The sequence below is a fragment of the Mytilus edulis genome, chromosome 10 (assembly GCF_963676685.1).
Source record: "Mytilus edulis chromosome 10, xbMytEdul2.2, whole genome shotgun sequence".
Lineage (NCBI taxonomy): Eukaryota > Metazoa > Mollusca > Bivalvia > Mytilida > Mytilidae > Mytilus > Mytilus edulis.
In genome coordinates this window covers 24413618-24437547 of record NC_092353.1, presented here as the reverse complement: position 1 = coordinate 24437547, position 23930 = coordinate 24413618, and the positions used below count along the sequence as shown (strand labels likewise).

Below are 23930 nucleotides of genomic sequence, written 5' to 3'. Positions count from 1 at the left end.
TTTGTTCTCCATGTTCTGAAAGCACATGATGAGAGCTATCTTTTCAATCTCCTCTTGAAATTCTATCATTCAAATTTCTTTTCATCACAACGAATTGGGTGGTCCTTTTTTTGAAAATATATGATTGTTCATACATAAGTGCGTCACTGTTTGTGGTGTCCTGTGGTATCTGTAATTGATGGAAGATGTTCTGTCATTCTGTCGTTGTATTTGTGTCGACTTTTATATCATTTGTTTATGCGTTTTTTTGTGATGAATGTTCTTGTGTGTGTTTTTGTTGTACTTCTGTCACGTAATGTTGTCATTTTATCGATATTTCTTAACATTGTCAAATCAGCGCGAGGTTTGGGAAGCCATAAAACCAGGTTCAACCTATCGTGGTTTTTTATTAAATGTCATGAACCACGTCAGGAATATTGCAAATGTTATAAATTTGTTCGTATCTATGTATGTTGGCATTTGTTGTTGTTGAACTTCGTTGTTCCTGATGTTCCTCTGTTTCCCCCTTAAATTTTTCTAGGGTTTTAGTTTGTAAATCGGATTTGTATTTATATTATAATGATTGACATATGTTTAATTAACACGGAGAAATGAACTACCTCAATCGACTTATTGTTAATAGACAACAACAAAAAAATATACATATGCGACCAATTGTTCTTATTATCTTCACTAAATGTATTTTTTTAGTCGAGTTTTTAAATTTTTTTACTCTATTTCAGTGTTTTTCGTACATGCAAGAATGTAATCCAGATAAAAACGAATGCTGTGGAGACCTTAAATGCCTCAACTATTTACAAGGCTACTGTTTATACCCTCTTGAAAACTGTTGGTGTACTACAGGACGAATGTATAACACAGATAACGCTTAACAACATGCGCCTGCCATAATGCAAAAACAAGTTCACACATTAAATCAATTTCATCATTATGGTTTTATGGTTTCAGAGATTAAGTTGAATTTTAAATTTTGAAATGATGGATATTAGAAACATTTTAGTACTTGCTATCATGCAAATGTTTTTTTATTGCTGTAATGCCTATCATGGGATTAAAATTCATTTAATATTTTATGATAAAATTACTGTGGAATTCTTGGATCAAATCATTGTAAAGTGCTAAGCTTACTTCGGGAATGTCAATATATTTCGTTACTTTAATCGGATAGTGAAATTAGAAAATATTTAGAAGCCATCAAAATTATATCTTACAAATATGTTTGAATAAATGATCATACGATTTTCGTTGACCGTACATTCTTAAGTTATCATCGTCTTATTACGTTTGTAAACAATAATCCATTTGCTTGTTTTAACTTAAAAGGGATTATAACAGATAGAAAATTGAGATAGGGCATAGGCCATAGAAAGGTTCACACTTGTGAAAAATGTTAATTAAAATGATAAAACTAATTAATTGTTCTTTATCGAAATAAAAACCAGAGTGATTCTTGTCATATTCCTTACTTGGCACAGGCATTTTCTTATGTAGAAAATGTTGAATTTAACCTGGTTTTATAGCTAGCTTAATAACCTCTCACTTGTATGACAGTCGCATCAAATTCATTTATATTTACAACGATGCGTGAACAAAATAAACATTCACCATATGTAAAAATGTCAAAAATAGGGGTACAGCAGTCAACATTGTGCTATAATCATAATCGCTATAAAAACAAACAAATTACAAAGAAACACAAAAAAGGCATACATCAAAATAAGTACTGAGACCGAATCCTTACCATGACACCCACGTGGTTAGATTAACATTAACTCTGACGTGGAATCGCACGTTTGACGTCACAAAGAGACCATGTGTGAACATTACTTCATATATTTTATAGAGTCTAACAATTCAATCTAAACAAACAACTAACTTCATATATGTACAACACCAGGAGATCGTTTATCGCACGTTAAGTGGTATTGAAGAGGCAAAGTTCCAAAAAAGACAATGAAAATCATAAGTCGAAGAATAACTCCACAACACCATGACAAAATGTATAAACGACGTAGATACATAAAACAGTAAACAAAACGTTACATTGAATGCTAAACACTGCAAAATACGAACACCATAAAAAAATGTAACTGTTCTTTATACGCTTTTTGCGCTGTTTTGAATATTGCTGGATAGATAGGTAGAATAAGTATGTTGTATTAATATAGTAATGTTTTCTGGTTGAAAATAACTGGATCCTTTTGTTGGACGTCGCTCCCTTATATGCATAAAAATCCCTATGTTATCTAGAAAGGAGGAACGGTTTACATTTATAAGCTATACATTGTTTTTCAGGGCTACAAATTGTCATTGTTGCTTTAATCTTAAATAAAAAAAATCATTGGCACATTAATCTGTAATATCTGTTTCAGTTTTATATCAAATATTGACAATACAATGGAATTATAAACAACTGTCATCTATAAACTGTAGGTTTAACTATATTAAAATCACAAAAATACTAAACTCCAAGGAAAATTCAAAAAGAAAAGTCCCTAATCAAATCCCAATATCGTTTCTACAGCGTAATGCTCTTCAACTGCGTACTTTATTATGGTCTTCATCCCTCTCTTTTATTCGAGTGTCACTGATGAGTCTTTTGTACACGAAACGTGCGTCTGGTGCAAATACTTAATGTCAAATCTGCCATCTATGCTGGTTTTATTCAAAACCAGTTGCAACTTAGTGTATCACAAATTAATTGGTGAAAATTGACAGTACCGAGTCAAGAATATGACGTCGTTTTCCATTCGTTCAAGTTTTGGTTAATTCCTACCTTTGATTTTCTCAGTTATATGGGCTTCCATGAGTTTGGATTTACATAAAGAATTAGATATTTTGGTGTCTGTTTTACTTTTTCATATGAGTTTATGTAATTGATTTCATTTTATTTCTTGGATTACGTTTATTGAAATTTTATAAGTATAATGTTCAATCTTTTTTTATTAATAATTTAACTGACATCAACGCATTTCAAAATGTCTGATCAATTTTTAAAATAGAACATGTAACCATATCATACGTCAAATACATAAAATCAAAAGTATTTTCTTTATACATTGGATTAATTGGATTCAAAAATATCCATTACCATTCCTCATCTAATAAATAGTTTACTGAATATAATGGCATTTAACTGACAGTACACGACAACACATCTACGCATTAAGACATTTGCTTTAAATAATTAGTCAACTGAGTCTCAAATTACTACTAAAAGTTCCTGATAAATGTTATCACAAGAGGCAGATGTCATTGCTGCAATAACGTTGTTTTGTGAAAATTATATTATTTTTTAAAACATTTTGACAGTGCAGTTTTCCTTAACAAATATATTGTTAACAAAAAAAAAGCATTTGTGAGATTACTCATAATATTTTTTTTATAATTAATAAATATGGCTAGTGCAGATTGTTGTTTTATTTTATATGTTACTGAAGAATTTTTTTTTGGTAAACTCCAAAACAAATGCATAAATTCCTATGGATGCACAATACAACTTCACAGGAATTAATTAGACTACATTGATACTAAGAGCATGAGCACTCGTCATTGAAAAAACAAGATCAAAGTCTGATAGTTATGCACTAATAAATGCAACACAAACAATGCTACCATTTAGTATCATCAGTGGCAATAACCCTTGGTATATCGAATGATAAAACATTTATAGACAGTAAATTTACGAATATGATGAATCAAGGACATTTCATGTAAGCACCATAGGAAACGCAACATCCATCACCATCTGAATCAACCAATTGGCTGTGCAAAAACTCATTTAAACTCACAGGTGTATATTATTTTGATCAACACACAGTACCTAGATGTCAAATCTTTGTCTGACTTTTATGGGAAAAAGAATGAATGTGCCTAATAGTATACACATACACAATATATAAGAATTATGTTTGCTTTAGTCATTGTGAATAAAATAGTAAATTTATAACACGTGAATGTATTCCTATTCATCTCTGTTTGTTTTGCGATGCATTTTCGTCCCCATTTATTTCATTTACGACTTGAAAACATCCGAAGTTGTTCCACTTGCAAATACTTCCACATTCAACATTCTACATTGGAAATTGGATGACCCCTAGTGACTAAAACACTTGGTTTTGATCGTTATGTGTTTTCCAGCTTTTCGAAAAATATGAAGAAAGATAAAACTGTACAGGGCAAAATTAATTAGCCATATAAGATATACTCAAATGCCAAACAACTATAACCCTGTGTTGATATACTAAGGGGTTATTGTACTTTACAAAAATAACTCGTTTTATTAATTTTCATGTTTGTGTATGTTATCTCTGAAAACTCCAATAGGTTAAAACTATAAACAAAATATATATCAGCAATACAAAGATAATTCTTATAAACAATGGAGTTGGAGCCATCACATGACATTTTCATACAATTTTGTATATACTTGCCAATTATTTTAAAAGTATGATAGATAAAGTATGATAGATAGGTAGAAACTGTAAAGAGCAAAGTTGATCTGCCATACAAAAGCCAGAAACATGACAAACAACTGCAACCATTGAGAGATATCATCATACTTTGATGAGTGATATTCCTTAGATGACTTTTTTTTTTGTCAATATCAATTTTCCAATTGTCTGTACAATTATAGGATGAAACGGTTAAAAGAATTCAAAATAATCAATATCTACAAAAAGCCTAAAATGGTCTTATCCAATGGATGACTACTTTTAAAAAACAATACGATAAAATTCCGATTTTGTCCCCCAAAAAAAATATCGAAGTATTTCCAAAAGGATTTGCTTGCATCATTTAAACTAATTGTCAATGAAATAATCTAAAAATATATTTCGCTTACATTTGTACATCTTCCTGTGTAACTTAAACACTGCATGATTCACGCCACTTAAATGTATAATTGCATTATAAATATTTGGATTTGGCCTGTCTTTTTTAGATGAAATTTAATTAAAGTAAATTATAAATAACCACCGTTTTTTTTTTGTGGGGTTCGTGTTCCTCAGTCTTAATTTGTCTTTGTTGATTTTTTTGTATACTGTTTGCCTTTTGTTTTTTTGGGTTTTTTTTCCTTGGCGTTTTCACTTTATTATGATCGTATTTAAATAAGTTAATGAGTTTGAATGAATTTCACCTCTCTTTATGACAAAAGAAAATATGGTATGATTGCCAATGAAACAACTCTCCACAAGAAACCAAATGACATAGAAACAAAACATTTATATAATGGAGTATGTAGACAGCTTTCTCACAAGCTAAAGTCCCTAACTGTATAATATAAAGGACGCGCACAACATTCACGGGGAAACATTCTTATGCGTCCACACAAAACGAGTAACGGACCCTGCAGTATATATGAAAACAAGAATGTGTCCAAAGTACACGGATGCCTCACTCGCACTATCCTTTTCCATGTTCCATCGACCATGAAATTGGGTAATAATCTAATTTGGCATTAAAATTAGAACGGTTATACTATAGAGAAGATATGTACTAAGTTTCAAGTTGATTGGACTTCAGCTTCATCAAAAACTACCTTGACCAAAAACTTTAACCTGAACGGACGCACGGACGGACGAAAGGATGGACGGACGAACGAACGGAAGCACAGACCAGAAAACATAATGCCCCTCTACTATCGTAGGTGGGGCATAAAAATAATAAAGATAAAATAAAAAAATAAGCATTTGTTTTTACCTTATGTAAAACCAGTAAACCAATAGATTTTTATTCTGATATACTTATGTTTATTTTTAATATTTCTAGTTGTCCATAGCATTTTCCTGCTACTCATTAATCTTAAATTCCTGAATACTCATAAATCCTCTATGCTATCCATAATCCTTTATTTCGTCATTTTTCCGGTTGTAAGTAAACCTAAACATCCTGCTACAATAATATTTGACACACCTTTTATATTGAAGACGCTGAAACGAGAAAAAAATAATATGATTAGAATTTCAAATAAACACAACGTGCATACAAAGTTATTTATTAACTTGCAACATTACCTATCAAAAAGTTGTTTATGGAAATATTATTAATATCTTGACGTAGATTGAATCGTTACTTTTGATAATTTCATAATTATTTTATCTAAAAGTCAAACTATTAAAGGGAAAAACTGTTAAATGGAATTGTTTGTTTCCAAAAAAAAAAAACGAAAAAAGCTTAAGTCTGACGTATCGACCATTATCCTTTTTGGCGAATGTTACCATAAAATTTACACATGTTTAGTTTTGAGAGAATGCCACGTGTTTGGTATATAACTTCTACGTCATACCGATCGATAAAACGACCCTCGACACTACATTTACACTTTCAAAAGCAGCGCAAAGGTTTTCTATAAATTCAAACGATTGACAGACAAAGAGACAATTTGTTTCTACAACATGACAACTTTAATGCTAGATAGTGTGTACAAAACTTACTTCAGTTCACTGTCTTGTGTCATATCTGTCGTCGCTTTTCTTTCATTCTGCAATGAAAATTTAAACTCAACAAGTAAATCTATAGTTATCAAAATCTTAACTGACTTTCTCCATTCCGGATGTTTGTTCTTTTTAGTAAGAAGAGGGACATATAATGTATATTGTAAGTTCAGAAATTATTGCGTCAGTCTATTATTGCGATTTTCTCATTTAAAACTCAAATTCGATGTTAATTTTTGCGATGTAAGAAAAATCCGGTTTAATTCACACAAAAAATCAAAATGGAAGTTTATAACCCTGTCGCATTTTTCGCAACAATAAAAACAGCGCAATGATGTCTGAATTTACATTATATGTACTCCAAACAAGTGGCAACTCTACGACAGATCCATCCATAAGATCACCATTGAAGGTGACACAAATGTTTGTTCTTTCCTCGCCAGGACTGTACAAGATATATAAGGCATTAAGATGGAATTGATTGCCGATTTCTGCGAATCTACGATACTAGTAGATAATTTGGCTAATCTCCAATCAGTTTTGTGGCTTTTGAGTTTGTCCAATATTTTGAATTCATTGTGATGTTTTTTAATTGTTTTTTTTATTAGTTTCAGGTTTGGCATTGTGTATTCATTGGAGTTATGGTTTTTGACGAACACCGTATCTAGTATCTTCTCTCATTTTTTAAAACTGTAAGAAATTATATAGTAAAGTGCGTTACTACAAGATTATTTGTTCTCATTAGAGATGTACCTGCTTATTTATGTCGATATCGGCCATTTTCCACCATGTCCATTTGTTAATTCCGTCCGCTGTATCCTCGTATGTTTCATCTAGTTTCCCTTTAGAAGGAAAATCACTGTTAGATAGTGCGTCATTGGTTAACATACATGTATATGTGTTCTTAGACAAAACTATTGCTGGAGAAAACATAAAACTGCTTGTGCTGTTTCTGCTGAATATTGGCTGGATAAACGTTCTGTTATTGTGAGATTTGACATTTCTTTGCTGACAAACATTTACTTCTTCCATCTTGTCATTTCGTCTAATCGGTCGCGACATCAGCTTGTTTTGTCTTTCTAATTTGTCGTTTTTTCTTGTGTTTAATGTGTTCGGTCTGTTCTGTAATCTGTTTTGCTTGATGTTTAATGTGTTCTTTCTATTAGGTATGTTGTTTTGTCTGATGTTCTGTCTGGTATGTAAGCTTTTCTGTTTAAAGGTCTGTCTGGTATGTACGTTCTTTTGTCTTGTGTTCTGTCTTGTACTTAAGGGCCTTTGTCTAGTGTGCTGTCTTGTACTTAATAAGTTTTGTTTTGTGTTCTGTCTTGTACTTACGATGTTAAGTCCAGTGTTCTGTCTTGTACTTACGATGTTAAGTCCAGTGTTCTGTCTTGTTATAGCGTTGTTTTGTCTGGTGTTATGTCTTGTGCTAGATGTGTTTTGTCTTGTTTTGCGTCCGATAAGCGAGTTGTTTCGTATGGTGTTCTGTCTTGTGCCTAATGTGTTTTGTCTAGTGTTATGCATTGTACTTAATGTGTTCTGTCTGGTGTTCTGTCTGGTGTTCTGTCTTAAACTTAATGTGTTCTGTCTGGTGTTCTGTTTTTTACTTACTTTGATTTGTCTGGTGTTCCGTCTAGTATGCAAGTTGTTTTTTTCGGTGTTCTGCCTTGAGCTAAATGTGTTTTGTCTAGTGTTCCGCCTGGTATGCAAGTTGCTTTTTCTGATGCTCTGTCTTGAGCTTAATGTGTTTTGTCTAGAGATTCTTCTTGTATCTAAGTTGTTTTGTTTGGTGTTTTGTCTTGTACTCCAGAGGTGTTGTCTGATGTTCTGTGTTGTACTTACTGTGTTCTGTCTGGTGTTTTGTCTTGTACTTAACGTGTTCTGTCTTGTGTTTTGTCTTGTACTTAATGTGTTCTGTCTAGTGTTTTGTCTTGTACTTAAGATGTTTTGTCGGGTGTTCTGTCTTGTACTTAATTTTTTCTGTCTGGTATTCTGTCTTGTACTTAACGTGTTCTGTCTTGTGTTCTGTCTTGTACTTAATGTGTTCCGTATAGTGTTCTGTCTTGTACTTAATGTGTTCTGGCTGGTGTTTTGTCTTGTACTTAATTTTTTCTGTCTGGTATTCTGTCTTGTACTTAAGAGGTTTTGTCTTGTGTTCTGTCTTGTACTTAATGTGTTCTGTCTGGTGTTTTGTCTTATACTAAATGTGTTCTGTCTGGTGTTCTGTCTTGTACTTACTTTGTTTTGTCTGGTGTTCCGCCTGGTATCCAAGTTGTTTTGCGTGCTTAATGTGTTCTGTTTGTTATTCTGTCTTGTGCTTTTCTTCCTGCTATCTAAGCTGCTGTGTCTGGTTTGTAAAGTGTTTTGTCTGGTATTTAATTTGTTCTGACTTACTGCATTCGCTGTAGATAAACGTTTAGATTGTGTTCGTCCTTGGTGTCGGTTTGTTTGCCTGTTTAATTGCCTAATTGTTTTAATTGGCCTGATATTCCGTTTATTTAGAGTATTGCGCTGTCTGTTTTGTCTTTTCACATTTGATATCGCATCTCTTGATGTCACCGTTAGCCGATCTTCATGTCTGACTTCTCTTGCTAATTGTCTTGTATTTCTCCTGTTGTCGACTTTCCCTTTTATTCTATATGTCACTCTACCTTGTCTGTCATGCAGTCTTGGTTGAATATTCCGTCTTCTAATAGATGTGTCCAATCTTGCAAACTTGTCTTGTCCGTCTTTTTTTATGATTTGCTGTCCCGTTTGTCGTATTGTAACTCTTCCTATATATCTCTTACTTCTGTTGAGTAGTCTTACTTGTCTACCTGACGGTGTTTCACGAACAGAAAGCCTACTTTCTCGTGTTTCAAGTCTTGTTTCTCGTGATGCTCTGTTTTGTCGGTCAGTTATTCTTACTCCCCTTGTTAATTGTCTATTAGCTCTTCTGTCGCTGTTTATGTTTTCCGGAATATCACTAGCCTCAATCTGGTGTACAGTTATTAATTGTGATTCACATTGGCTTTTTATACTTCGGCAATGAGATTGCCCTTCTGATGATACGGGAAATGTTTTCGTGGCGATAGTTACCTTTTCATTTCGAACTACATTTTGTTGAATATCATCCTTTAATGAAAATTGATTGTTTGCCTTACAAGTGGTTAATGTTTTGTTTCCTAGTAAACAATCCCTATCTATGACAATATTTATATTTGTTTCATCTTGTGTAATACCAGGAATGTCTTGAACTGAACTACAAAATGTGTGTTCTGAGCTGTTCCCTTGTAGTAGTATTAGAGTCGATGACGCCAACAATATGAAAAAGTGAGTTGTTTTTCTCATTTTGTCTGTAATAAATAAGCATATTCACTAAACTAGTACACAATTTTAGTAAGGGGCCAGCTGAGGATCACCTTCGGATACGGGATTTTCTTGCTGCGTTGAAGATCCCTTGGTGCATGGCCTTCAGCTGCTGTCTGCTATTTGGTCGGGTTGTTGTCTCTTTGACATTTTCCCAATTTTAATTCTCAATTTTATTTTTAAAAAATGGTTTTTTTTATGGACAAAGGTTCAAGTTCTTTTTGTTTTTGCAAGTATTCTAAACTTATAAGTAAAATAGAAAGCATTTGTAAAAATGGTTGTCACACTTCTAAGTTTGTAAAATACAAGAGGAGCATGCAGATACCGTGATTTACGATACGAGAATCAGCTCTTACTATAATACGCTTACAAATTGTTATGTGATTTGAAGAATAGTTTTGGAGACCTAACTATGGGAAGCCACAGAGGCGGAGTAAGAGTGAGACCAAAGGTGTCCGTGCTCCTCTTTGTTGGGAAAATTTGCTTAATTATAAAGGAATCACTTAAGCGTGTATGGGTCGGGCCTCCTCGTACGCAGTCATTATGCACCCCTTATGTAAGTCAGCCATTCGGGCAAAGCTAAACAAAATTTAGCTTTTAAAAACTAAGGCTTTTCTACTTCAGGAATAGATTACCTTAGCTGTATTTGGCAAAACTTTTAGGATTTTTTTGTTCTCACTGCTCTTCAACTTCGTACTTTATTTGGCCTATTTAATTAAACATTTTTTGATTCGAGTGTTACTGATGAGTCTTTTGTAGACGAAACGCGCGTCTGGCGTAAATATAAATGTTTTATCCTGGTATATCCATGATGAGTGTATTTTCAGCCATAAACAGAGTTCTAATGCGAAAACAGAATTTTTAATCATAAAATTTAAAACGTTCAAAAGCAATAAAACAAAAACAGATAAAATACAAGAACTTACAGGTGTCGCCATTGCAAATGCGGGACAACTCGGCCAAAAAGGCCAATGGGTCTCATTGGGGTCTAAGCGTGACGCGGGATTGCCGATTTTTCGTAAGCGTGACACGGGAAAGTCAAATTATTGTGCCGTGAAAACGGGAATTAAGGTCTAGCAGGACACGGGAAATTACAAAAAGATGAGAATTGCTTAGATACATAGTATAAGCGGGATACGAAAATCTGACAAAACAGTAAGCGGCATCCGGGATCAGAACCCCCCCCCCCCCCCCCCCCCCTTCCCCCATTGAGACCCCAGGCAACTCTGACCGTGCGTAATGATAGCTCAGATAAAGTACTTAAAGTGGATTTTAACTGTTTATCTTTGAACCACGTATAATAAAAATTAATTCAAGCCAAAAATCTTTTGTTAATTTTTCATCTTTTTATCCTAAAAGCTAAAATATTAGCAAAAACAAACAAATCAAACATTTTTTTAACTGTTTTCGTTTTATTTGTCGCACTCATGAGTTGGTCAATTTACATTATTTCTTAATTTGTGTGTCAATGGTCATCTGTGTCCTCAAAGAATACTTTTTAAAAAAAAAGTATATGCAGTTTGCAATAGGTGTATATTTGAAATATCTCCGATGCTTCTTTTTTTTTTTAATTTTCAAATAATTTCGAACAACGAAAGTCGAAATTGTCAAACACTATTTCATAATCTGAACAATGAAACTACCATACAATATACAGTGCATTCTTTTGTCGATAAAATATGAAGATTTTAACTGTATATATAATATATGCAAATAACAAACTTACCTTGAAAATAGCTGCTGCATTAGAGAAAGCGGTTGAGTTTTGAAATAGTTCGGCAATGTAATTGTTTTATACCAGTGTGAGAGGTTTATCTAAGTAATGGTCGAATTGTCATATAAATGACAATTTCCTCATTCCATTTATTTTAGTCCATTCAATCAGAAATTCAATTAATTATGTGCATGAAGTGAAAAATCTGTAATACCTGATTATATTTTTCGATGATGATTTTGGAAAATGAATTAATGATAAACAACTGCGGTGTAAAGATGTGATTTAAAATGTATTTATTCTTATTTGGCATTTTTATGCGGAAAGATTATGGTAGTATGGGTAGTTCTGACGTTGGTGACGTCTGGCTTATCGCATTCAGTTTCGACTTTTGTTCTCAAAAAGCTTTCAAATCCTTCAATTTCATAAATATGTTGTAACAAAAGACAAAAAGAATAAGGCTAAGCCCATTTATCTATGTAAAAGAGAGGCGAAAGATACCACTGGGTCATTCAGACTCATAAGTCGTAAATGAATTGACAACGGCTCAAAATGAGAAGAAGAAAAGAAACGGACAAATAAAAGTACATAAAATATAACATAAAAAACTATAGTATAAGCCACACGAACCCCATCAAAAACTGGGGTGGTCACATGTGCTCCTGAAGGGTTAGCAGATCCTGTTCCACATGTGGCACCTGTCGTGTTGCTAATGGTAGTAAAAACCAGCTTATAATTATAACTTTCAATGAGTCATGTTTAGGAAAAGAGGACGGGATTGTAGTATCGACAATAGGAACTTGTCCGTTGCCTTCTGCGAAATTGATATTCCATAACGGTCAACCAACTCGTGACTGGATCCGTAGAACTTACGATTTTAACTTCGCTCCTCGGAACTTTGGCTTAATATCTTCCTTGTCAGCAGCAAGCCTCTATCAAGGAAATACAAGCCCTGGAATATTGTATCAACTTGGATATATATACTCCGTAATCAGGCGCTGCTGGAATGCTGCTACATAGAAATGAAAAGTTAACAATTGAGACTTTGTATGTTAAGAATACTCAAGTCCGTGCTCACCAATATTGTCAACGCCATGATAGTGTTTTGTTTATATCCAGCAGAACATTGTTAATAGTAGAGTTTCGTCACATTATTTTGTTAATTGCTTTAATTTGACACTACAAATCAGTACATTGTTTTCCATTGTGATAATAATTGGCCATCTACATGTAGATGATAAACAAATACAGTCTTTTATATGCAGTGTCGTTGGATTGCTGTCTCATTTACGTTTTCCTTACATCTTCTTTTATCCATGTGTTTCAATAATCAAATGTATTCTGTTTTCTTCGAAGGTTGCCCACATAATGTAAAGCAACTAGAAAAGAAAATGAGTAGTCGAAAACAGAAAATATTTTCACATAAACAGAATATCATATATAATTTTGAAAGCCTTGATGTTCAACATGGAATTTAGATAATTTGAATTACAACACTAATTTGGATTCATCTAAAAAATAAAGTGATTTCTTACTTATGTACGTACTCCCGGCGTTTTTTAGTACTTGTACTTACCTTCTCATTCGTTTGATGTTGTACGTGTGTTTGTTTATTGTGACGTCTAGTGTATCGAGGTAACGCTGTTGACGTTAACTGTTATAACAGACAAAATATTTCACGGACTTCGTAGAAACATTGAGATAAAATGTCTATAACCAATTCACATAGAGGTAAGATATCTTAATTTGTGTTCATTTCATCGACTTAAGCAGTTGGTTTAAAGTTTTCATGCAACATGTATTATTTAATTGTAATGATACGCTTATACTCCCAAACGCGGAGTTCTTGCAACATTAAAGAATGCAATTATTGTTCAAAGTTCATACAAAGACTGCATGCATTGGGAATTCTTCTTCTTTGGTTAAATAAAGTTCTCTCTTTTAAGTACCAAGTTTTATTGATTTACATTACTAAAACGATTAACACACATTTCATATATATTCTTCGTATTTCTGAAAGCTCGGTGTAATTTATGGAATATGTGCATGCTAGTCGAATACCATGGCTTCATTTAGACGATGCGTTTTCCGTAATTCCCCCCTGATGAATTCTTTCAATCGTATGGGTATAGAGTTCGTGTCAGAAATCACGTCAAGTAATTAACAATAAAAAAAGAGGTAAAAGCAAACGTATAAGGTACAGCAAAGTTTCAAACTGACCATTCAGCTTTGAAATAATTCATCTGTCAATGTTAAGACTGTCACGGAATAGAAGTTCCTTCATAAAATAAGTTCCAAAAGGAATAGATATATTATGACAATGTTTATAACAAAGTTTCCATTGGACTTCTGTTAGGCGGAACAAATATACGTTGACAAGACAACAAACCGTTTTAAATGGCTTAATATACGTGGGTTCATAGAAAAATCCAGTCTATTATACTTTTTAAAAGTAGTTCCCGTACTGTTGTGATTATTAAAAAAACAGTTCTTATATTGGTCGGTGGTTTTCCAGTTGTTGCCATAACTTTTGTCTTCCCATCGGAATGAAATATATTTCTTGTTTTAAAAATTATTTGTGTCTAATTTGGTCGATTATCGTTTGGTAAAGAAATCAAAGAATTATTTAGCTAGCAATACAACCATAATTACTCAAAGTTACTAAACACAAAACTGGCCTAGTCTAAGAGTGGATCGAGAAATTGATTTTCAGTTATCAACCGTTATAATGTAAAAAGACCTACTAGATAAAAAATGATATGGGGGTCATACTTCAAAGATTCCGCTGCAATTCTATTAACACGGTCCTTACCAAACTGTGTTGATTTTACATGGGCAATATCTAGTATATATATGTCGTGTACAAGTTGTAATTTTGTACATGTTATAACATGTACAAAAATGTTGTACATGGTATAACTTGTATAATGCAAAAATACAAGTTAAGACATGTACAATTGTACCTCATACATGTTATAACCTGTACAAAATAATGCTTAAAAATTGTTTTAACTTGTACAAAATTTAAGATAAATCTTTATGAAGTAAAATATACATTTAAATTCACCAATGCATAAAGAACGACAATAAATAGGCCAGAACGTGTCTTTTTCTGTAGAGGACACTGATCACAAAGTTTCAGAAATATATGTTTCATGACTTATGTTGGCAAAATGTGTTTTCATGTAGTTGTATGTTTTATGCAGTCCATCATGGCTTAAGGTGGTACCTAACACTACAGGGAGATAACTCTGTAAAGTCAGCTAAACGCTTTAATTACGTTGTGTTGTAAAAGGAATATTAAGCTTCTCAATGATCAAAATTGGTGGTTGTCAAATTGCTATATAACCAGTGTAATATTTCTGACAAAACGGTTGGTTCAAAATTTTTGAACTTTTTATATTTTTGTAAAAGGGTCAAAGTAAATACTTTGTCAAAATTTTAAGAAAATTAAACGAGCCAAATTAATTTTAGTTGAAGTGTTGGGTACCACCTTAAATAAGTGTGACACTATTTACTAAAAGCTTGCATTTCCCCAATGACAATTACGTTAGATACTAGATACTTAATTCTTCCAAAAAATTTAAGAACAATGCCTAATGATTTTGGGTAATACTTCTCCCTCTAATTTTAAAGCATGCAAAGACTAAAACAATTTCTCATATGCTTACTCTATAAAAGCAAGAGAGAGCTGAAATAGTGTTCATTGGACCACGCTTCATTATCAATATCTTTGGATCTACTCTTCAACATTTTTGGCCTTCAGCATGACTTATAAAACTTATAAACTATAAGATCATTGCATGAGGCGAATGTCATTTTGATGTTTTAAATATATATCCTCTACTTTCAAAGCATGTATGTGTGGCCTTTGGACGTTGTCTGCTCCATGGGCGGGTTGTTGTCTTTAAGACACAAACCCCATTTCCATTCCCAATTTTATTTGTAGCCACATCTATCCTGGCTATCCTTTTATGTCTTGTAGTGTCAACTAGAATGAAAGTATTTTACTATTGCCTTCAAAGTGGACACTCACAATTATAATTCATCAAATAAAGATATGTCTATAGATAGTCATAAGATATGTCCTAAGATATATCTTATGACAGGTCTTAGGAATGCTTCGTAATACCGACCCCTGGACATTAACTGTATCAAAAAAGGACAAAACACACTAACATGAAGGAATAATAAAAAAGTTATGAAAATATTATTGAGGTAAATAATATCTGTTGCGATGATAGAAACATAATTATCCTTATTGTACGATTTGTACAAGTTGAAACCATTTTTATGCAATATTTTGTACAGGATATAACATGTATGAGGTACTTTTGTACATGTTATAACTTGTATTTTTGCATTATGCAAGTTATAACATGTACAATATTTTTGTACATGTTATAACCTTACAAAATCGCAAATGTACACAACATATATCATGATTACTAAATATGTTATATCCAGAAGTCATGCCATGATTATTTTGTCTTTTATAATCTAAAAAAAAACACCTTTTCTTCCACATGTTACAATATTAATTTTCAATATAATTTGCTTATGTCCTATTGAACTTGTATCGTTTGTGATAATTTCACTGGACTCAAAAATATCGCTCTGGAAAATGTGCATTAAAAGTTAGTAAAATATTTCAATGTTTCAGTCAAGTTGAAAAGGAGGATGTAAAATAATAAAATAGATTGCTTTTGAATTAAGAATCATATCCAAAATCTGGGACTTGTATAGCTAACGTAACTAAAGTATAATAGTCCCAGCTAAATGAGGGCCCTCATGGGGTTTTTGATTATGTGATTACTTGGCCGTTTTTTTAATGATTATTTGATTATTAAGCCAAATATTTCATGATTATTTGATTACCTAGGACAGAGACATATATATGTCTCTGCCTAGGACTGTATTTTTAGTTTATGATTATTTGATTACTAAAGATAAGCAAATATTTAATGATTATGTGATTATATTGGCAAAAAAATGGTGATTATGTGATTACTAGGACCCCCCCCCCCCCATGAGGGGCCTCCTAAATCAAGGATTTGTAGTCTTACTATATAATACAAATCCTTGGCTAAATCAATCAGACCGTGAATGCACAGAGTTGCCGTTCTTGATTCTACATGATATTTAGATCATAGGTGCGCTTATAAAAAATGTAAACAATGCAGGACTTCACCTGTTTACCTCGCATGCATCTTTAGTTTATGCCCTTTAGCATGTTTAGCTTTGATAAAGTACTGTAAACGTAAGTAAAGCTAACACACTTAAATTACAGAGAATACACGGGATGCTTATTGTTTATAATCAGAAAAGCTTCTAAACACTTGGGGTGAACGGATCATAATCGATTAACAATAACACTTATACATTGTAGATCAATCAGCTGTTAATCTGTTGTAAACATTAGACTTAGCCAAACAAATGATTTATATATGTACATTTGTATCCCAGTTTCCTGATTTGTCATTAATAGCAACAAGATTAATCAATTATTATTTGAACATCTGCTTGCAAATTAGATTTGTATGTGTATTGTTTATGACTCAGTGGACCTACCATTGGCCTACAAAATGTGAATGAGTGGCTTATACATGTATATGGTGAATTTGAACATTTTTTTTGGCATGTATTATTGTATATGCACAACTGATATGATTATTATAGAAAATCATTGACTAAAAAAACTGAAATGATACATTGTTGTCACAATTTCTATCTGTCTAATTTTGTGCAAGTTTTATTTACTTAAAATAGCCAAAAAATACTGTTAGATTATTCAGGCTGCACAAAGAATTTAAAACATGTATCATGTTTATCATAGACAGTTTTCTGAAAGTTTGGTCATCTTGGAAGAACCAAAGAAAGATGGCTGAAAAGTTGATGCGTACACCAGGAAGTGGAGATACATCCACATCCCTGTCTAAGAATGCTTCGACAGAATCCATCAATGACAAAGAGTACTTCATCAACAGATTCAAAAACTTATACAACAATCAGATGTTAAGTGATGTTATTCTTAAAGTTGGAGATATAACTTACTATGCACACAAAATTATGTTGGTGACAGCCAGTGAAGTATTTGAGTAAGTAAAAATGTACAGCAGACAGCTGTAGTAATATATGTATCTCATTCATACATTTTTTAAGGATTTTTGTATTAAATGAAAAGGATCATAAGAAGAACCTCAAAATATTGGATTGACCAGCATATCTTTTCAGATACATGTATTACAATGTACATGTAAAACATAAAAAAAAAAAGGATTTATAGATAAAATGATAATACATCTGTATACCCTTTCAGATTAAATTATACATGTAACTTAATTCCTGCAAAATATAGTACATGTGATTTAGTGCAGATACCTGTTAAAGAAATATATGAAAGATTTAACATTTGATTAAAATTCTGTGAAGGATGTTTATTTATGTACAGTTTAGTAAGCTCTCAGTCAAGCAATACATGTATACATGTACATCCTTGATTTTGTGCATTACAATGCAAATAACAATATATCATACATGTAGTTGACTGCAAAAACTTTTATAAGGATGTTGAATGTGAGGCTTGTCAAATGATATACCGGACTCAATGTCATTTTACCATCTCAGAAAAAATAAAACTTGCAATTGGTATATGTATATTTGAAAAATGGAATCAGTTAACGTTCAAGATTAAATTTTGGATACAATTTGAAAAAAAATAGAGCAAAACCCTTGATATAAACATTCCAGTGGCAGATCCATAACTTTTGATAAGGGGCAGGTGAGGGCGGGGGAGGGGGGAGGCAACTGACTGCTATTAGAGTGGATACGCTACAGTTATGCTTCAATGATGCCATATATAATCAACTAATTTTTTTCCCACAAAAGAGTCATTTTAGCTATCACTGTCAAAATAAGAGTACACTGTATATATATTGGGTAAACATCTCACCAATTTTAAAAGAAAGCAACCAGACATAGCGAAAAAGATAAGTCGTCATTTTAACACTTCTCAGATAAAAAATTTACTAAAAAAATGATTAAATTATATACATGTATGAAGAATGATTATGCAGTTAGAGCTGCCGACCATACAGTACAAAATGTATGTGTTTTTCTCATTGTTGAAGGCTGTACATGTATGTTGCATATAATTGCTAACATCCATGCCACTTCATTTGAACTTTGTTGGATAGTTATCTCATCATACAAAATTTCCTTATTTTTATACTATTTATTTCACAGAGCCATGTTAAGTGAAGACAGATGGAAGGAAGCCACTGAATCTGTAGTTTCTCTAACAGAAGAAGAGTGTTGTGTTCCTGTTTTTGATATGTTCCTTAAGTATGACTAATAATACTCTAAAATATATAGTTGTGAGATGTGTCAATTCTTAAATGCTACACTTGAATCCATGATATCTCGGCCTATAACAAAATCGGACTATAACAAACTCAGACTATATATATAACAAACTCGGCCTCCCAAAATCGGACTATAACAAACTCAGACTATACCAAACTCGGACTACTATAAGAATATAAGTATAATGTTGATTGTTGCTGTCATTTGAAATTAATTTTCAATTCTTAATTTAAAATGAATTTTTATCTACAATTAATTAAATAATTTATTTTTGAACATTTTTGAAGGGGATAAAAAAAAAATACGTTAACAAGATATATATATCGTCTAAACATCAACCCAACAATGTTAGATCTGTAAATTTATTTCCGCAAATTTTTGGTTCTTCCCTCGCCGGGATTCGAACCCATGCTACTGTGATATCGTGACACCAAATCGCCTGCACTGCAGCCGTCCCGCTAGACCAAATATATATAAAGAAAAGTACAAAAAAACTTCTATTTGAAGTTGATATATTGAAAATTTACCGCTGATTTGTCATTCCAGTATTATTATTTGTAATCAATACACACAATACATCACAATGATATTTCAAATGAAAGTTGATTATCCTCATTTAAACATATCAAATTCAACTCATATAACAAATATTTAATACATTTCTATATATGGTCTTTTTTTCAAAAATATTCATTATAATCTCATAAATTCGTATATAATTTTAATATGTAAAGTGTTTTTTTTTATTAAAGTAAAAAAAAAACCATCTACTAATCGTAGTCCGAGTTTGTTCAATATATTTCTTCATATAAATAATGGTAGGCCGAGTTTGTTATAGTCCGAGTTTGTTATAGTCCGATTTTGTTTTAGTCCGAGTTATCCAGCAGCGCTACACTTGGTAGTAAATAAATTACTACATGTATGTTTCTATTTGGGTTTTTACTTACAGCATTTATCCTGTGAGTGTCACCTTTGTGATATCACATTAGCAATGGCTAAAAAACAAGTGTTTAACTATTATTTTTTAAATCTATTTATGATGAATGTTTTCATGTTTAAGTTAGACCTACTAAATTAGTGACTCATATTATAGTAAGTCATTACTTTGTTTGAAATTCATGACAAAGACATCATCTAACTGGAACTGTGTAGTAAATATTAATTCTTATTTCACAGTACTCACTTCATACTAACAACCTTTCACTTGAGCAATCTGCTAAAATATTTTACCAGTTGATCAGTTTGTTGGAGAAGATTTCCAACTGCAATTTGGTAAACTGTTTTAGCCATTGCTATTGTGATACCACAAAGGTGACAGGATAAGCACAGTAACAACTACAACATCTATACATTATTTGCTAAAGGGGTGTTTAAAGGCAAAGAATTGATAATATATCTACATGTAATTTGGTTAAATGCATATATATATATATGGATGTCATTGTAAAATGAATGTCACATGTTAAGAAATTACTTGGATCACCACAGCCTATTTTTAAGGTCAAGTCTTTTCACCTTTGATATTCTAGCACAATGCATTAATGATTTCATCTGGTCTTTGGTCTATTTTGACTGAAAAATCCAGTGGAAAGAGGATTCATAATCTTCTTAAATGACAAAATTTTATTTCTTGAATATTTTTGGAAAGTCACAGCAGTAAAATTAATTAGGGTTTGTTAGAACTACTGGGGAGGCACAAACATATATATGATATATATTGGTTTGCTGTGTAAAATATTGTCTGATATGATTAAAGTGACTGAGTACTGGCTTGTTTTTTAGAAATTTAAAATGGTTTGTAAAAGTCAAATTTTGAAAGTACTAGTATTTTCTAAGTGTGTAGCATCTACATTTATATAAAAGAAAAAGAAAAAAAAAATCATGTTTACTTTTGTTCTCTGATCATATTTTGCTTGATCTAGCTAAGTTATATTTAATATTATTTTGCAGGTATTTATACTGTGGATCAGTTGAGGTTAACACAGAAACAGTACTCCCTGTGCTATTACTGGCAGATAAATATGGCATTAAAAGACTATGTGATTCCTGTGTTGACTACATGATGCAGCATATTGTTGAGTCACCTGACTCTAATAGAACACTCTCCTGGTACCAGTATGCAAAGATGACTGGTAACCAGGTCTTGCAAGAGAAGTGTCAAGCTTTTATTTTGTCGAATTTCTCTATTGTCCAAAAGGCATCTGATTGGATGGCAGTATCGGTAAATGAATTAACAGAGTTTCTATCCAGTTCAGAAATTGTGGTGACCTCAGAATATGAACTTTGGCAGGAAGTGGAAAGATGGCTTTTATGCAAACATAACAGAGATCATTTGGTAGAGAATTTAAAAGGAGTTATGCCTCTGATACGATTTTCTCTAATGACACCATGTCAGCTTTCACTCGTTGAAGAATCTCCTCTGTATCATGAATACAAAGACATATTTGGGGATAAAATTTGGTCAGCTTATAGAAGGCACTCTCTAATGTATGAGGACATTATTGCTTCCCGTGAACCATACAGGAACTACAACTGCAAGAACCAGTATGCTGTATATTGTGATCTGACCTTAAAGAAATATACATCTAAACAGAAAGTGGATAGTAAAATAACGGTGGAAAATTTAAAGATTCCTGCCAATTTTATGCCTGTACCTTTACAGTCACAATCCAAACAATTCACTTTTTTGGTTGACTTTTTTCCAATGGGATTTTTTATTCCACATGTTCTCTATGCCCAGTACATAGGTCGACATAATGATGACACTACCCTGAAAATAAGACGTTGTAATCCTTCAACCCCAACACAGCAGAGTACACCCTTACCAGACATGAGAGCTGAAATTACATTGATTATTTATGGAATGAAAGGGACCATCAGATATGCTGCACACACATTCAGGGCCAAGCATACATTTTCAGCAGAAGCCAGCAAGTTTGAAGTGCCCAGTGTTATACATATATCAAAACTGAAGGAAGCTAAATCAAATTATCTAGTCAATGGAGACTTTGAAGCAAGACTTTTCTTGAAAATACAGGAAATAATAGATAAAAAAAGTTGAAAGAATAATTGATTTCTATCTATATGTTAAATTTTATGTTGTTCCAGATTTAGATCTCTTTATAAAATGTTTACCAATAGTTTATATATCAATAATTTAATATATAATAGATATACACCTTTCAGTATATAAATTCACAAAAAACCAATGTTTCTATATTTATTTATGTATAGTTATGGATAAAATTTAGAATGGAGATGGGAGAAGAGACAACAACCCAATCAAAAAGGTGATAAAATGTTTTGTGTTGGTATTGAATGAAAAAGGTGTACTAGACCCTTTTTTTAACCCTGAAATTATATGAATTATTTAATCTATTTGTACGGATAAATAAATGGGAAGAATTTATCTGAACTTTTGAAATCAGAAAAGTTAGTTGTGATGGCACATACTGTAATATATAAAACAAATAATAAGTTGTATCATGATGCCAATGAGAGTCATCAGTGAAGTGTCTGTGGATGCAAGCAACTACTATGTACATGTAAAGGTCACCTTCTGCCTTCAACAATGAGCAAAACCTGCACAGTGTAGTGATCAATATTAAAAGGCTCCTGCATCAAAAATGTGAAAATCAACAACTGAATTTATACTAAAACAAAGACCACCACTAATTTATAGGCTATTAACTTGGGACAGGCATATAAATAGCAGAGTGGAACATGTTTGTAAGCATTCACCCTCCCTTAACCCAGAACATTGGTTTAACCGGAGATTACTATAACACATATGCTATAGTAATCTCATGTTTACAGTACGTTCTAGAAATCAGTTGAAAAGGACCTATCTCATTTACCATAGGCACAAATATTTATATAATAAAAAGATAAAATGACACAAAGTCCGGTTCTAAGAGCACTCATCCTTACTAAAATTGAAAGCTTCATGTAGCTATATATGTAGTTTGTCCAGAATGACCAATAAGATCTGACCATAAAGGTAAACAAGGTGTTACAATTATTTACCGATTAGTTGAGCAGGTGGATGTAGTTAATGCCAACCATGCCCGATTGTCCCACTTTTTTAAATTTTAGAGTTCTGATTGTCCCACATGAAAAGTTCTGATTATCCCACATTATTTTATGAAGTAAAATGTTCTTAGATAAAATAACTGTTGTTTGTTTTGCTAAATAAACAAGAATTAATTATTGCACATTAAATATTTATTTTATAAAAGTATTAAAAAAAAAGGTCTATTGCATCAGGGACTTTCTATACGTTAGTATAGTCCCTGATTGCATCATTAGATTTATGAAATACATAACACTGTTACGTTATTTATAGAAAAAAATGTCAATACCTTAATTTTATTTACATTTTCTATATAGTTTTGAAATAAATTTAGAAATAATGCATGCTATTTTAAAAAAAAGGTATTAACTCATTTACATTCTACACTACACGAACTTGTTGATGGAGAGATGTTTCCATGTACTAAATTTGCAATTTTATATATACAAAAAGAAGATGTGATATGATTGCCAATGAGACAACTCTCCAGTGTCTCCACAGGAAACCAAATGACACAGAAATTAACAACTATAGGTCTCTGTACGGGATTCAACAATGAGCTAAGTCCATACCCAAATGATAAATGTAAAACAATTCAAACGAGAAAAATTAACGGCCTGATTTATGTACAAAATATGAACGAACCACTCTCCTGACTTGGGACAGGCACATGTATACAGAATGTGGCGGGGTTAAACATGTTAGCAGAATCCCAACCCTCCAACTAACATGGAACAGTGGTGTAACAGTACAACATAAGAACAAACTATAAAGATCAGTTGAAAAGACTCATCAGATGAATACATATAGATATACATCTAGCAAAAACACAAGAGTGGACGTGGCTGGGTACTTGTATCCAAACAAGAACAAAAACACAAGTACTGCATGATCTGAGAGTACTCGCAGTTACTGACAGCTAGTTCAAAGCCACTAATAACTACTAGTAATAAACAATCATGAATCTAAGACTAAATTATCAATCACTACACATTTA

General features: G+C 32.3%; 2 protein-coding genes across 5 annotated transcripts; one reads left to right on the top strand and one right to left on the bottom strand.

The window, feature by feature from the left end:
- Positions 1-5718: 5718 nt before the first annotated feature.
- LOC139490705 (putative uncharacterized protein DDB_G0285119) lies at positions 5719-13109 on the bottom strand. Of its 2 annotated transcripts, none has more exons than XM_071277633.1 (4): positions 13073-13109; positions 7188-9769; positions 6435-6481; positions 5719-5930 (listed from the first exon to the last, which is right to left on the bottom strand). In XM_071277633.1, exons 2-4 carry the CDS (start codon positions 9762-9764, stop codon positions 5849-5851), a joined length of 2706 nt encoding a protein of 901 aa, XP_071133734.1. In that variant the 5' UTR covers positions 9765-9769; positions 13073-13109; the 3' UTR covers positions 5719-5848. The 2 variants fall into 2 exon arrangements, with proteins under 2 accessions (XP_071133734.1, XP_071133733.1); XM_071277632.1 differs by lacking the exon at positions 13073-13109 and adding an exon at positions 11509-11715.
- LOC139490706 (BTB/POZ domain-containing protein 17-like) lies at positions 13110-22001 on the top strand. Of its 3 annotated transcripts, none has more exons than XM_071277634.1 (4): positions 13110-13227; positions 17333-17594; positions 18742-18840; positions 20812-22001. In XM_071277634.1, exons 1-4 carry the CDS (start codon positions 13203-13205, stop codon positions 21920-21922), a joined length of 1497 nt encoding a protein of 498 aa, XP_071133735.1. In that variant the 5' UTR covers positions 13110-13202; the 3' UTR covers positions 21923-22001. The 3 variants fall into 3 exon arrangements, with proteins under 3 accessions (XP_071133735.1, XP_071133736.1, XP_071133737.1); XM_071277635.1 differs by lacking the exon at positions 13110-13227 and adding an exon at positions 16674-16756 and having other exon boundaries at positions 17337-17594; XM_071277636.1 differs by lacking the exon at positions 13110-13227 and adding an exon at positions 16674-16756.
- Positions 22002-23930: the final 1929 nt, after the last annotated feature.

Bases quoted from the DNA above. Each gene is read 5' to 3' on its own strand.
- LOC139490705 (XM_071277633.1), bottom strand. From the start codon at position 9,764: ATGAGAAAAACAACTCACTTTTTCATATTGTTGGCGTCATCGACTCTA. The intron at 6,482-7,187 runs GTACATCTCTAA...TTTTCATTGCAG, and splicing joins ATATCGACATAAATAAGCAG to AATGAAAGAAAAGCGACGAC. The intron at 5,931-6,434 runs GTAAGTTTTGTA...TTCTCGTTTCAG, and splicing joins ACACAAGACAGTGAACTGAA to CGTCTTCAATATAAAAGGTG.
- LOC139490706 (XM_071277634.1), top strand. From the start codon at position 13,203: ATGTCTATAACCAATTCACATAGAG. The intron at 13,228-17,332 runs GTAAGATATCTT...TGTTTATCATAG, and splicing joins TATAACCAATTCACATAGAG to ACAGTTTTCTGAAAGTTTGG. The intron at 18,841-20,811 runs GTATGACTAATA...ATTATTTTGCAG, and splicing joins GTTTTTGATATGTTCCTTAA to GTATTTATACTGTGGATCAG.